The 15,998-nt window shown below is 38.0% G+C and overlaps 1 protein-coding gene across 2 annotated transcripts in view; it reads left to right on the forward strand.

Moving 5' to 3' along the window:
- Nucleotides 1–15,414, forward strand: part of PIGK (phosphatidylinositol glycan anchor biosynthesis class K) — a 70,506-nt gene extending 55,092 nt beyond the window's left edge. The window contains exon 9 of one of the 2 annotated variants that reach the window (XM_074152003.1): nt 13,820–15,088. In XM_074152003.1, coding sequence (XP_074008104.1) covers nt 13,820–13,936 — 117 coding nt within the window. In that variant the 3' untranslated portion in view covers nt 13,937–15,088. Of the gene's footprint in view, nt 1–13,819 lie in introns of both variants that reach the window. The other variant, XM_074152002.1, reaches the window with a different exon arrangement.
- Nucleotides 15,415–15,998: the final 584 nt, after the last annotated feature.

Here is a 15,998-nt window from a genome sequence, read left to right on the forward strand (position 1 = left end):
GCATTATATGTGAACGTAACATCATGCATTTCATGGATTATGAGACATCAGTTTCATACCCACCAGCATATAGAATTGTCAGATGTACTATTAAAAAAATATATATTAGAAGATACCCTGGCTCTATAGTAGCTATAATTGTTAGAGGTGCCATGTTGGATTTGCAACTTCTTTAGGAGGTAATTCCTGTAATCGTTTCTTTTTAATAAGCACTATCTAAGATGTAAAATGAAGGAAGAAGTTCAGGAAGTGACTGTAACTTGTCAGGCTTTATAGAGTGCTGTAGATCTTTGTGGTTTACTCATCTGAACTTCAAATAACTGCATTTGAAGGGTCGGTAGTAGCTGTATAACCATGAACTCTAAAAATTATTACATTTCTTATATTAAAAAAAAAAAGATTTGTGCTTTTTTCAGCTGTATCAGCCATGTGTTTGACGATGTTGTACGCACAGACCTTTCAGTATGCACTCTTGATCTTTCTGTGTCTTTATTCTGGCTTTGAACTTGATTGTGACATGATGCCCTTTTCTTGTGCTTTACAACCTGCTCACAACTGTGATTTTAAGACTGTGCTTACTGTTTCTCTTGTGCTGTAGCTATGCTCAGAGCTCTACAGAAAGAGACAGGTTCAGAAATGCTTACAGATTAAAGTAAACTTCACATAGCATGTTGGCAAAAAGCAAAATAAGGTTAACAGTGAGAGATTCTGATTTGTATACTAAGACCATAAAGGACTGTTATGTTAATCTCTTCTGACTTTCTGCACAGAGTACATATATACTTTATTTATATTCTCCTTTCTTTGTGTCTGTATTCAAATCAGGAAGGATGATGAGAAAAAGGCAATGAGTAGAGGCTGGTAGATGTTTAATCAAAATATTGTAATTATGGGGGGAATATAAACGAGGAGGACAATTACGGCGTGTTAGTACATGTACATGATTACAGAAAGTATGCACGATATTACAGCTGTTATTGAAGAAGCAATATGTACCTGTCCCAGGGGTCTCAATTGCTAATGAAATGTGAATTGTTGCACAGTGCTATAGATAAAATATCAATGGCTATCTCACTTTATTTTGGGCAGCTGATATTAGAACCGTTGCTGTCACTGCAAATGTGAGGAGGTTATTTTTAAGTGAGTTCTGTGATTTGAGACTCTTTGCTCTCCTTTGTGGTCATAAGCTTGGCTAATGTTAGAGCTGTTTTGCTAAAATTATCTCTCCAGCCATTTTCACTCTCAACATTGTAGTCCTCTATTAAGCATATAATTCGCTTTTTTCATCGTTCTTCCATGAGATTTTTTGTGATACACTGGTCTACACTCATTTGCATTTGTCATTTATAAACCTGAATTCGTAGATATTCTGTGTCTTTTTGGATTTGTCTGCACTGGGTGCCATTTATTTGCTGTTCCTTCAAATATTGGAAAAGTGAATACTATTTAGGTCACTGTGGTGAGTTGTCTCCAGTGGGGATAACTGGATAGGTTTTCAGTGCATAATGGTATGCAAATAATATACCTCTGCCTCACATGGGAATGGACTAAATATATGCACAAGCTTTCTGTGACCTTAATAGGTTTGTAGGCATCATAATATACCATGTGCTGCTGTAGCATAGTATCTGATGTACAAATATTTCAATTGTGGTTGAAGGCAAAGAGATGTATAAAATAACTCTGTGAATTTAGTATGTGATCCACACACCTTACTGTATGTTGCAGTGTATACTGGCGATATAGCTGATTGACTTCTGTAACATAAGCAGTAGGTTTTAATAATAGTCACCGTTAATAAAACAGAAGATGCTTAATGTCTTATGCTTAGAACATGCAAATTCATTACACTGATAGTGTCTTCACACATGATGCAAGATGAAACTGAAAAAATATAGTAAAATGATAAATAAGTTACTCCATTAGACTGTTTTTATGTTTATGATGTTTCATATATAAAAGTACCTTTTAAAAATTTTGCTTCTTTTTAGTTCATTTTTATTACAGGTTCTAGAGCAATTCGGGAAACAGATGCTGCATTTAAAACAGCTTTGCTGTAGTGAAGCTCTCTGTAAAAGAGAATGCATTCTTCCTAAAACTTCATTTTACTTAAATTAACTTGTATTTCCACTGAGGAAGGCTTATATTAAGCACAAAGGGAGGCTTAGCGGTTTAGACTTCCATCAAATAAACTGTATAACTAAAAAGAGAAGATGCCAAGCCTCACACTCTTGTACTTGAAAGTATTGTGTTCTCTCTCATGGGAACTCAAGATTAGAGAAATTATAAAGGCTTTGCATAAAAACAGGGAGTTAGAATTAATTTTTGCTTAAGCAGGGAAGTGTCAAAAGCCTATTATGGTAATTTTTCAATTTTGTCTTAACTGTTCACACATTTTAAAATAGTTGTACAATTGAGTGGAGGCATAATTGATGTGTTGTGGTTTCTTTTTTTTTCCTTCGGCCATCATAAAATATAGCTTAGGTGCACTTAAGCTCGGAAGAAGTAGGTGTGCTAATTAAGTAGATGAAAATTTTCATATCATAGTGAGAAGATTTGCCTAATGGATTGGAATAGCATTCTAAGAATGGTTCCCCTATTCTTAATTACAGCCAAGTACTAAATATCAATATTAGATGAAGACAATTAAACCACAAAAACCTTAGTGAGAAAGCATAATTCCGAGCAGTAGAATTTGGGGGTTGTAGCGACTATAATCTTCATTATTATTATTAGTATAGTGAACGGTAGGAGTAAAAGTCTACATCAAAAAAATGTTACTTAGTACTGTATTCATTGTCTTTTAATGGAAATTAAAAGCTGAAAATATGGAAAGAAGAGCTACTGCCACATATATTTTGTTAATTCTTACGGAATTAAAAATAATTCTTGTCTATATCATAACAGCCTATAAAGTGCTAGGGTAGTAGTTTAAAAATTATGCTTGATCTAAACAAGTTTTAGGACTTCCCTAATTAAAAGAAAACTGACATAGCAAAACTTTTAATGGTCAATTAAACCACTTTTTCTTTTAGTAAATACAGTATTTAACAGAAGAAATACTGCTCCAGAGTTGCTTTCATTTTGGTGATCAGTTTTGCTGTTTGATAGGAGGAGTCTTTGGTGCAACAAGCTTTGCATTTGGAATAAGACTTACTGGCAAATGTGAAAGTAAGCAATACTCCTAGGTGGTCATTGATTAGTAAGGCTTTAATTTTTAAATGCAGAGAAATGGCATCTTTCCTGCCTTTCAACTATTTTTTCTGCAGAAGCCTCTTTGGGCTAAGAAAGCCGTCAAAGATGGCATCCCCAAATTATGCCCAACTCGTTCAGAATTTTTCTGGCTCTGTCTGCAGTAGAAACTGGTGAAAAGATGGAGATCTGCTGTAGTACAGGGGTGAGGTGTGTTGTTTATCACTTCTCCTGATGCTGCTGAATGGCTTCTGTCAAGACCCACTTCCAGTTTCTCTTACTTTTTACCTTAGACTTCCTTAGCTCTTCCCTCCCCAAAAGCTGTGAGCAGGAACTACCCAACAAAAAGTACAATGTGGTTGTGTGGTTTTTGTGAGATGAGGCCTGGAAAGGGGGCTCAGCATCCATTCTGGCTGTTAAATTATTTCTCCACTTTATGGGTTTCTGGTGTGTTTTATTTGTGTCCCTGGAATAATAATGCCAGGAATAAGAAAGCCAAATGTGTGCATGGAAGTGTGTGTGGAGTGGAGGAAAAGGAAGGGATCCTGTTAGATCCTTAGGCAAAGGGCAAAGTATTACTTAGTCTTTATTCTGTATTTTATTGCTTAACACTGATTGCACTGGGTGTAGAAATGAGTGTGTAAAAGCACATGTGTAACTTGACTGTAAGACTAAATTCTTGAATTAGTTTGTGTTACCCATCACTAAATATGTGTAGGATCAGGACCTTTCTATATAAGGCAGATAACTGAAGTACATTATAGTAGGATGTCCAAGATGCAAGATTTAATTCCGTTTTCTGGTGTCAGTTCAGTGTTCTGTAACATTTTCATTTCTCGCATAACCTTGTACAGTTTTTATTAATCATTACTTTTTTATTGTTTACACATGAAAGCTTCTCTGATAGACAGTGTATATTTAAATATTTCAGTGAGTAGTAAAACTAGTAGTAACAGTTTTGCTAGGTTTTTTTCTTCTATCCACTATATTTCTTCTGAGCTTATGCAGCATAAAAAGGAGCTGTTACCAATAAGCTCACATTGATAAGGAAGAAATATAAATGTTACCAATCTTAGCTTGACATATTTTGCAGTGCTGTGATGGAAGATACCTTCTGAACATTTTTCCTCAGGTGAAGGCGCTGTTAGCTCCAAATATATTCACACATTTATCCCACTTAACCATGTAAACTTAGTGAGGTGCTATTGGTGATTTTTTTTATGTCAAGTTAATTATATTTTGTTTACCCTTCAGTAGCATGCTGTGAGGAGCACGGCAATGTAACTCACGCGCTCTTGACAGGACTGATGAATGGCCAGAGATAGAGGTATTGGCAGGCTGCTCTCTAGTGCTCTGTCTAGAATTGTTTTCCTAAATAATTCAGAGGGTTGAAATTTGATGAAATCATTTCCATTTGAAGAATGCATGGAAGGGGTAAATGAATGAAGACTCCAGTAATGGAGCAGTTGTGTTCATTCTGTTGGACAGACAAGACAGCATCCTGCATCGTGGTTTCCACACAATACTTTGCACGAAGTTGTGATTCAGCTTTGTGGAAGCGATTACATGTGTAGTGAGTGGCTTGCTCGCTCAGTGTGTGGCACCCTGCCGTAGCCACCTCCCTCCTCCCCTCTGCTCCCCCCGGGCGAGAGACCCCACAGACTGACAGCTGTCTTCTCTGGCTCGGGGCTCCTGGAGAAGCTCAGCCCCGGTGGTGGGACTCTGTGAATATAAGTGAATGGTCTCATGTTTTCAGGAGGGAGTGCTTAACGCGAAAGACCATCTACAAATAGATGCCTGACAAACAGATGATGACTACTACTTACAGAGGACTGAGTGACAACATGACATCAGTAGGGCAGTAACCTGTGGTTCGTTTAGATGGTAGGCAGGAAAAGTGCAGCTGGTTTGCCACTAGATAGGACCATCTGTGGTTTTATCTTTTTTAGAGACTTACCCTTTCGGAAAGATGTTGATATTGTACGTATTGCATGTAGTAATCTGGGGGGGTGTACGCTCAGCTACACTCATTTATTCTTCCAAAAAGATGGTCTTTGAGCCCCATGTAGCATTCAACTGATAAATCTAGTGTCATGCAAATATCATGGAGGAACAGTGAATATTTATGATACCATAAATCTGCCATTCTTAATGGCAGCTGCCTGGGAAAACTCTTTGCAGTAATGGATCTGCTCTCTGGACTCCTTGTTCTTTGACATACCAACATAACAGAAAGGGCTTTCTCATGTAGGTATAATTATGTGGAACCACTAACTAAGTGTCTGTATTACTGCTGTGTCCATGTTTTATGGACTGTTTCCGAGGTTGTATAGCAGCCAGAGTAGCCAAAAGTATTAGGTTGATATTTCAGAATAGTTCTTTTCGTTTTCCTTTTTTTTCTGCTCACATAGAGAGTGTGTACAAAATAAACTTGGGTGTGAATACGTGTCTGGCATTTGAGTGGAAAACTAGTGAATACAACAATCGCTTTTAAAAGCTGGGCGGTGGCAGGGAACAAACTGATCTATCACCAGTTACAATACATTGGTTTCTCACTGCAAATGAAAATGTTTTGCAATAACAACACAGCCATATTTGATCTCACTCATATAAATGTGCAGGCACCTTTTGCCTCAGCCCTGCTTCTCCCTCCATCCGTTTTTTCATGCCTGTCTCTTAAATATAATGCTGTTTTGAGTTGCACAAGCTGGAGCTAGAAAATGTGGAGCTCTACTGCACACGTATATAATGTAGCACACAGCTCAGGGCAAAGGAGAACTTCTTAAATTATAGTTGTAGAGATTTAAAAAATGAGCAATAAAATTACGTGAATAAGGAATATTTATTTCTATTCCAGTTTCTTAAAATGTAGCTGTTGAGATATTGGATTAGATTTTGTACTCAATATGGCATATTGAGTATAAGATCTAATGTTGTCTAACATCTGTTGTTAATAGAGCCTGCCACCTGGAAATAAATGAATAGATACTCATGGGATGTCCAGAAAAAAAATGTGTGGTTAGAAGCATCACTACTACTTTGAAAGGAATAGCATAATAATTTATGAACATCGTGGTTTCTCCATATAAACAGAAACAACTTCGTTTGAATTTGAATGATCAAAATTATGCTTCATAATGGAAGTTCTGAGGCATACAATTAATTTTACGAGATTAAGAAAAAAAAACCTGCCTCAGAGCATATTGATATAAAAGCATTTGGATGGGCTCATCTTGCGGTCCAGAGAGATTCTATGGGGAATCCCAGTTAGGTTTCCAAGGAGGAAGTGGGTGCGCTGTGCTCCTTAGGAAGGCTGGGCTGGGGGATGCTGGTGCTTGGAGAAATCATCCCACTGAGATGGGTGGGAACCGTCCATGCACAGGCTGCCTCCTCTCTGCTGGGCTGAGGGGTTGGCTCTGGTTCTGCTCCTGCTGGCACCGCGACGTTGTGTTTCGATGACCAAGATCTGCACCGTACAAGACTTGGAGATAATCTTTTCCCAGGAGAAAGTGAGCAGTGCACGCTGCTTGGAAAAGTAGTGCTCTGGTAATAGTTTTGCCCTATTTACACAATTTTTTTGTGTGAATACAACATACTTTTGTCCCTGTAGCAGCCTCTACGCACCCTTTTCACCTCCTTTGTTCTTTGCAGCTGCTGTTTCTCTCTGCTTAACCCAAAGTGCAGCAAGGGGGTTGCTGTTATATCTTGTCATTTTTGGAGGTCCTCTCCACTGAGGTCTGCCTTACTAATGTGTATTTCTGTTATTTTCTGACCCCCTTTAGTGTAAGGACCTCAAGAAGTTTATCTTTCTGCTTGTGGCGTGGTACTGTGTGCTGTTTTTGTTTGTAGTCCTGTTTTTCCTAATAATCTTCCTCTTGTTTAAATTAATTAAATATCAACATTTATTTAAAAAGAAGGATACTTCTCAAAGTAGCAGTGGCCAAGTTTTGAATACCGAGTCTCCTTAACTGAGCTGCTCATCTCCTATTTTTGCATGCTTCAGTTGGCATGAAGCTTTGTGTTTGCAAATGTAATTCATATATTTGCTGTGGACTTAGATGCCCTTTTGTGAAAAATCATGGTCATGGCTTCATATAAGAGTATGAATTGGATTAAAGTATAAAACCCCCAATTTTCTTAATATACCTTAAGTAGATGTAATTGGGGTTTTTTCCTAAATGCAACTTTATATTGTGACTTTTTTAATCTCCATCCTAAAGCATGCATGAGTTCCATAATGTAACTACTGGTAGCTGGGCAGGTAAGAGCTCAGCCGTTGAGCAGAGGTGAGACCTCTGCAGTGTCCATCTGTTGAAGATAGATATTTATGGTTACTGCTGCCTGTACAGAGCTGTGTGTGTCAGCTTTGGATGTGGCAAGTCCCACACCCCGGTTTGGAGGCCCCCGGTACAGTCCCTGTTGTGTTTGCCACGTTTTTCTGAGCGCTGGCTTCTCTGGGAATTAAACTGTGCTGGGCCCCAGGTGCTGGGAAAGCTCCCTTTGATTAGAAGAAGTATATTATGTATTGTGTCACAGGTTGGAAGATTAATGAATAATTGTTTAACAACTAAAAGCACTTTAAAGCGCTATGTAATGCTGAGAGATAATACTGAAAGAGAATAATAAGTGAGCAGCCATTTTTGAAGTAGAAGTTCATTTCTAAAAAGGCCTTATAGATTACCTATTTTAGAAGGAAATGAAAAACTAAAGCTATCATAGCAGTATTGTAGTTTACATTATGGTGATTACGCGTGTTTCAAAGTAAATATTTAAAATGCAGTTGTAGGCATTGATATGTTAATTCAGTTTAACTGCTGTTCTTCCCTGTATTCTCCATGAATTTTTGTTGTTGATGAGTGAACTTTCTTCATAATTTTATTAATATTGGAGATATCAGTAATTATGGCACTGTGGTTAATAAATACAAACTGGGAGATTAGACAAAAGTGCTTTAAATTGTTTTGCAGATTAACAGGCACTGTTTATGTTGGAAGTTCTCTTATGACTTTAATCTTGCTGTGGGCACAAAAGAGGATTAAACTATTACTAGATGGATGGAAATATTTGATTTCTCCCACTCCCCTGTGAGGACCCCAAATCAAAACTGTAACTGACAAATTAGAAGTGCATACTTCCACTAAAACCTTTGAGGACATATTTAATGCTGTGATTTGCTTGTGATACATATAAATTCATTCTGAAATTAAAGTTTGCTGTGTGCTTTGTCATAAGAATTGAGAGGATTACCCGGTTTGAAATTTTAAATTGCAAGTAATGGAATTGTTATGGAGTGTCTCTACGAAATATATAATGTGCTATTGGCATAGGAGAATTTGGCTTTTCTAAGGAGTTTCCTTGTCCTTCATTTTAAGACCATTGTGGTTTTTTTCTGAGATGAGAAGCAGGCAGGTTGTTTCAGTTTTGGATCTGAGCCTGGCCTTGGATTTCAAAGACCTGTTTTGAAATGGGGATCTTTATTTCAATATTGGTCTTTAACACAGACCCTAACATAAAATTAAGTATCTTGAGAAACAAGAAATGAAACCTGTAGTGTTGCAATGGATGAAATGGAAATGTTCATTTAAATGGAGAATGACCAAGAAGAAAGCTTGGAAATTTACACCCCAAAAGACGTAAAATTCACCCCAATGATCTAACAATGATGGTGAGCACTACACAGAGGAGCAGCACGTGTTCTTCACTTCCCTGCGGGTGCTTGCTGGCCCCAGGACTGGTAGAGGTGGAGAATTCCACAAAGGGACGTGCTTGAGATTTTCCCGCAGTGCTGTACCTGCTGCTGTCTGCCAGGCAGCCTCAGAATCCGGGCTGGTATTTTATGCCACGTGTGCTGCAATAAATAGGCTAAAACAGGGAGAATCAAGCAGGGATTAATTTGAAATATGATAGCTGCCACTTTAATGGACTCGTTGGAACGCAGCACTTCTAATGTTTTATTTTTGTGCCATTGCATATGGCTATTTTGGACTCATGGTACAAAAACACACCATCTGCCTCAGGTTGGGGAGAATATCCCCCATAGCACAGATGATGTGCACATTCATTTCTAAGGCTTTGCCCACTTTCTTAAAGCCCTGTTTGGAATAAGTTGCTGGAGGAGACTGAAGAATGCGTATCCCTTTTCTATTTGGGAATTTACTACATTCCTGACTATAATACTGTGTGCACTGCTTTCTCTACTGCTGCCATCCCAATGTGGATTCTGAGTTTAACCCAAAGCTTTCTGTACCAACATTTTTGTCCTTATTAAGGACACTAATGCAAAGGGAGTTCTGTTAGAAGAGGACTGTAGGGTTGGATTATGATCTTGAACACAGTGTTTTCCACATGAAATGTTAATACACTGTGTTTGAAATCTTATTTCTGTTCTGATATAACATTTTAAAATGAAACTATTCTTAATCTAATTACCACTTCAGCTTTAATACTTTTTTTATTATTTTTTGCATAGCGCTAATTCTAATTGGAGTAACAAGTATTGCATGTTTTATGAAACACCTTCATTGAAAGTCTTGGATACCTTCCATTTGGGTCCCTACAGACCCATCCAGTTTGAAAATACACTGTTTTATCCTCTCCTTAATTACAGTACTTGGAGCAACTCTGTTAACTGTTTTTAAGTTCCACCGGATAATGAGTCTACCAGAACTAGAGAGCATACAACAGAAAACTGTTCACAGGAGGAAGCTTGCTGTTGCTTAGCTACCTATCTCTTTAATTTGGAATCTCCAGCAATTCGATAATGACTAGCCTGTAAGCCACTAAATGTATTTGTTCGTGACACATTGTACCATTTTATATGTGCATTTCACCTGTGTGTTATTGCTATTATTGTAGGGGTAAAGAGGGCGTTTATAATGAGGTTGTAGGTGGCGTAGATCACAAAACCTAAATATGTCAGGAACAGAAGCAGTATTCGGTATGTGAAGTTCTAAGGTGGGTAATGCAACGATGAAATTCAGAGTAATTGAGCCAAAAGAGCTCCTGCCTCTGCTCCTTCAGATCAGTGCCGAATATGAGAAGGTTATGCATAATTTGTAAGTACTGCAACCAATCTGTGGTCTCTTATAATAGTATGCATTCTCACATCAATTTAGGCATAATAAAGATATATAATTAGTTGCAAATTAAAATTCTGCAGTATTTAACTTTTTTTGTCCATTTGGCATTTTCTCATTAAGTGAAAAAATGCCTGACTTTCAAAAAATGCCCGACTTTCACAGAAATTTGTTGGAATAAGATCCTGAACTCGGTAATGTTCATAGGATAAACACTCAAGTTTTTTTAGGACTCTGGGAAAAACTTTCTATTTAGTAATGCTTTCTGATCAGTCCTAAAATTGATATAAAGAGACAGTTTATCTAGGGATTGCTTATGCTGCAGAACTAGTATAAGCATAAAAAGAAACGCTCTCTCTTCTGAACCTTTTTCCAGTATGTGGCTCTAAAAAGGAAACTTTTTCATTTGCTATTAAAGCAATTCTTTCTTTTAGTAGTTTTTCCCCTTAGGAGAGGTCTCTGGGACCCTTCCCTGTCTGCTTGCACAAAATAGTCGAAGCAACTTCTGGAGCAATAGAGCTGAGGCTTACGTATGGTTATGGCAGGGTATCCCCCTGGCCTCTGACTTGCCCACGGAGGCTGCTGGCCTGGCCGTGACAGCTCGGGGTGATGCCATGCCGACATGGGTACATGGCAGCACTTGTGGCAGTGACACGGCTGTGCCACGGGGAGAGAGAATTGTTGGGTCTGCTGGTACGATGGTGCTGGCTGAAAGCTCTGCCAGCTGGTGTTACAAGTACAATTCGCTGGTGTAATTCATGGAAGCAGCAGCTCCATCTTACATGTAGGTGGGTTTCATTCATAGATGCAAAATGCAGCTCTTGGCAAACAGCACTGAAGTTCCTGTTCAGCTTCGCTGACGTGCCCAGCTGGGCAAAGATTGGTTATCGAAGTTTTCTGTGTTATATTTGTTACGATTTTAGAAGGATGAACTTGTCAATTGGAAAGCTAATTACATTTTTAATTCCTTGACGAACTTTCTTTGGAATCTATGATCAAGTTAATAGAAAGCAAATTACATATTTCAGCTCTTAGAGGTATACTTTGTAGGTTTAAGCAGGAATCTGTGTAATCCTAGTTTAGGTATTCATAAGGTTTTGATGTCTGTATGCCTCTAGTGGAAAATACTGGCATATTTCAATATAATTTTGTGCTCAATTAACCTCACTATTGACTTACAGATGTACAACAGAGTTGCATCTCTTTAGCCTTTTATTGAGGTTTAATATGTATTTGTGGATTTCTGTTTCTGGGTCTGTAAATCTTTCTCATCAAGATAATTTATTTTTAAGATTATAAAGTGTGTAGCTCTCATATAGCCTCATACGTATTTTTTGTTGTGCCTTCATGTTTTTAATCCTTCACATTTTTACATTGCATCCTATGGCTTTAAACTGACTGTATGTATGTCCTTGATTTCTCAGCGCAGAGCCATTGCTGCACTGGCCTCTGCTTGTGGAATTCCATGGAGGCTTCAGTACATGGCATGACAAAATGTAAAACCATACTCATAGATCACCTTATAAATATTTATTCATATAAATTCTTTAAAGAAGTTAAATTACGTGTTCTATACAAAATAGGAGAGAGAGGCTTTTAGTGTCACTGACTGCAAATTGAAGTCATTTGTCTAGAAGGGTCAGGTGCCACTTTGTGGTAAGGAATTTGTCTGAGATCCAAGGAAGAAAAGATTGATAGTACAAAGAGATTGATGAAACGGGCACTGCAATATGCATACGAAGTTACGGGTTAATTAGGAGGATTTAAACAAGAAAGTTCCTTTGTGTGGAGAAGTGTCGTGTGCTGTTACTTTGAGAAGTGAGGTGTGCTGGCAGCCTTTTTGAACATGCAGGGTTGATTTTCTGAGATGTTGATGTGGAGATGTGTGGTTGCGAGTATCAGCGAGGTGGCAAATTACCAACAGCACGTACGCTGCAGCTGATGAGAGCTTCTGAGGAAATTGGATGGTTTGCATATATAGACACCGTCTCTGCTCATACCTTTGGTTTTGTTGTTGTTGATGTGAACTATAATGTTGGTTCCGTGATTCCTGTATCAGAGTAAAATCATTAATATTTCAGTGCCAAGTTCTTCTGGTGTCTCAGGCGACACGGATATTTGTTATACTTTTTAATTACAACCATCGTACTTGGAGAAAAATCCTAAAGCTAAAACTATGTAGCTTAGAAAATGAGAGCTGAGCAATCAACAAACATTGTTTTCTTGTTGATAGGAAAGCTGTTCTGAAAGAACAGACGCTCCAAACTGTTCCTTATTGCATTAAAGTTCACCAGCCACCTGGTGTGTTTAGTGGAGAACGACAAGCTTCTGTATGCAGATTCACGCAGAAATTGAAACGGTACCATCTTTTGTAATAGCTACTCACATGGCAGGAAGAGAATTTTAAATTTGACTTAAATGCAACAACACCAAAATATTCTTTTGCCCCTTGTGTCTGGTCCTATACAAGGACAAAATAGTGCAGGAGTAAAAAGCTCGACAAGCACTTTGGTATTTATTGTTGTAATAGTAAATCATCTCTGTCTGCCTAGAAGAGCTGTAAAACATACCTGCTGAGGGCAAGAGTAGGCACGAGCATGAGGGACTGAGTTATACTTCTAAAAATCTGTAATTCTGATATTTTTGTTATGATATTCTTAACTAAAATTTTGCATTCCTATAGCTTCACCTTATTCTTAGCCTTGGAGACACTTCTCGGGGCACATAGCAGCTCTTATCTTCTACAATCCATTTCTCGCTGAATATGGAGTATCTGAATTTTTTTTAAAGATGAGGAGGAAGAGGACAGACAAGTTTTATCTTGTCTTACTGCGAAGTGTGAGATAGAAAAGACCTTAACAAATTGCAGTGTATTGCCTTTTACTGAAGATGAAAAAAATTGTTGAAGGGACAGGTATTTGAATTGCAGGATATATTTCTACATTAAAGAAAGGCAGTTAGACTCAATGAGGCCCCTGGGAAATGTGATTGACATTAAAAACAATCCTATTTTGTTTTATGATATTCCTGTAATAACGAATGTTAGTTCCTTATGTGGTTACATACCTGTTTATTCACATAATTCCGAGTACAAAAGGAGCTGTTGAAAACATTCTAGGTAGTGGAAAAAACAACACCGACTTTTCTCTTCTACATTTGCACTTGTAGGAACTGTTTTTCATACTTGTAGCATTTCTCTCTTGTATCAACATGAGACCAGATGTGAGAAATGCTGCCCAAACAAATGAGTTTGAGCATGTCCTACAACGCTGATGCGCAACCATCAGTGGTGTCTGAGGCACAGTTCTAGTGGCCTTCTTGTGGTACTTAACCTCCCTGCTTGAGTGGCAGCTCACCCCCCAGCAGCCTTTCCACCACATCCAGAAGAAAGATGCTTCTACTGTATGAAGAAATACAACTTATAAACCCTTGCAGTAGAGAAAAATACCAATATTTTTTTACACTTTCTAGACAGAGTGCCTGTTTAATGGGAAAACTCAGTACAAATTCTTTGTTTTTATCTTTTTGTTGTTTTATTCTTTTTTTTTCAGAAACCAAAACAAAAGGACTGGCATCCTCCTGGAGGATTTATTTTAGGACTCTGGGCCTTGATCATCATGGTTTTCTTCAAAACGTATGGAATCAAGCACATGAAACATGTCTTCTGAATTCAAGCAAGCAAGATTGCATTGACTGCTACTTTGGATTCATTGGTGTCATCCAAGTGCTCTGTACATGTATTATGGTTGAAAAACAAAGTTGAGCTCTCACTTCTGAAGGTTCTTCTGAAGTCATCTCTTCTGCCTCATTTTCTGAAAATAGTCTGACAAATGGTTTTAATGTTACAGAGGGGTTTTTTTCACTTTGTCTTGTGGGAGGAGGGACCTAAACATAGTAACAGAATTTCTGATGTTGATTGTGAATTGTAAATGGGCAAATTCTTTCCCCCATACTTCAATGTATATCTTAAAGTAGTCAACCTAGCACTAAAGAACTAGCCATTGTGCAGAATGGTATTTCATAGATTCATAGATTCATAGATTGGTCCAGGCCGGAAGGGACCTCCAAAGGTCATCTAGTCCGACCTCCCAGATTTAAGATGTCATGTATCATGTCATGATCATGTATTTAAGATGTCATTTTATTGATTAAAAACTTAAGCCATTTTGCAGACTTTGCCATGACATGTTGAAAGTGTTTTTCACAAAAATAAAAATACTCTAGAATATATGGATTTTTTTTTTTTTCCCTTACTCTTTTTTTTTCTTCCCTGTTAAATACAACCCTTAGATCTGTCCTTTCACCTTAGGCAGTTTTGAGTCTAGGATTCTATGAGCTGGTGAAAGTGAAACAAAAATATATGATGACCTCACTGAATCTACTTCAAAAAAAATGAAACTAAGACTTCACCATGTCCATTAGGACCCCTTCAGAAGTGGTGTATTTTCACTCTATACAATATGGAGTTGGATGCTTTCAGAAATGTCAGTGCACTGGATTTTTGCACAGAAGAAAATAGACTGGTATTGGGATGAAAAATGTTATAAATTGTACTGTACTACTGTTCTGTAGTTTCTGAGCCCTTGGAAAATGAGCTTTATCACCTAGGTTTTGTAAATTCTGTTTTGGCGTATTGATTTGTTGTTCTTGGACATGTACTGATTAATGTATGCTAACAAGTTATAATATACTGATATTGGTGAATAGAAGAGCAAATTTGTTCATGTATAGATATAAGTCTGTTAGCAAGGAGAAGCTTTTGCAGTACGCTTTTGGAACCTGTTCTCTAGCTTAATCATAATAAAGCTTACACAATGTGCACACGGTGTAAGTGCTAGATACGTATCTCTAAAAGTTATTAAGAATTATTTGTAATCACACGTAATATCAGAGCCAATATATTTTTCTTAGAATCATGGTATTGGCCATTTTCATATGGCACAGAACGTACATATCTGATTATTGTTGCCCTTTTTATTTCTCTTTCAGACTGATAGTGGCATCACAGCCTCAGGTTAGGGGTAGCCAACTTGTCAGCACGGTGTCTATGTGCGCTGATGGGGAGGGCTACAGAGAAGGCAGCCATTGAGGCTCCCAGCTGTTTCTCAGGGCTGATGCCAGAGAACAATAAAAGCAGCAGTGTGGTACATCTTTTGAGTATTAAAACCTGATTTTATTTTTTTTTCCTCCATACATCTTCTAAGCTTGGAGAGGATAAAGGTACAAAATGATCCAACACTTGCCAAAAGAATGGGGCCAGCACTTACCTGCTACACCTCTACCTCACTGTAAAATTCTGGTACTGAGAACTTCGTTGCACTTTTTGGTGCACTGCAGGAATTGTTTTCAGTAGCATGTGCTAAGCAACAGCAATAGAATTAATCTTTATTTAAAACAAAAGCATTCCCACACCACTGTCCTTATAGTTCTGTAAACTGATATTCTGTGACAAATAATACTAGAGATTTCTTCCCGGTTTGCTGATGAGAAGTTTTTGTACAACTCTGCTGCCAACAACAGCGCAACTTAACGTGGAAGATGAAAGTGCTGTTTGCTCAAAGTGCCTCCCTCGGAGAAGGAGGAGTTGAACGGCTCTGAACAGCGTTCCGAGTGCTGGATCTCAGGATCTCTTCACAGTTTGGTGAGGTTTGGGGCTGGTTTTTTTGGATAGCAGCCTTCATAAGCAATGACTTCTTAAAATGAAAAAAATCCCCCCTCCCCAGCTATTTC

Source organism: Numenius arquata, chromosome 8 (assembly GCF_964106895.1).
Source record: "Numenius arquata chromosome 8, bNumArq3.hap1.1, whole genome shotgun sequence".
NCBI classification, from domain to species: Eukaryota; Metazoa; Chordata; class Aves; order Charadriiformes; family Scolopacidae; genus Numenius; species Numenius arquata.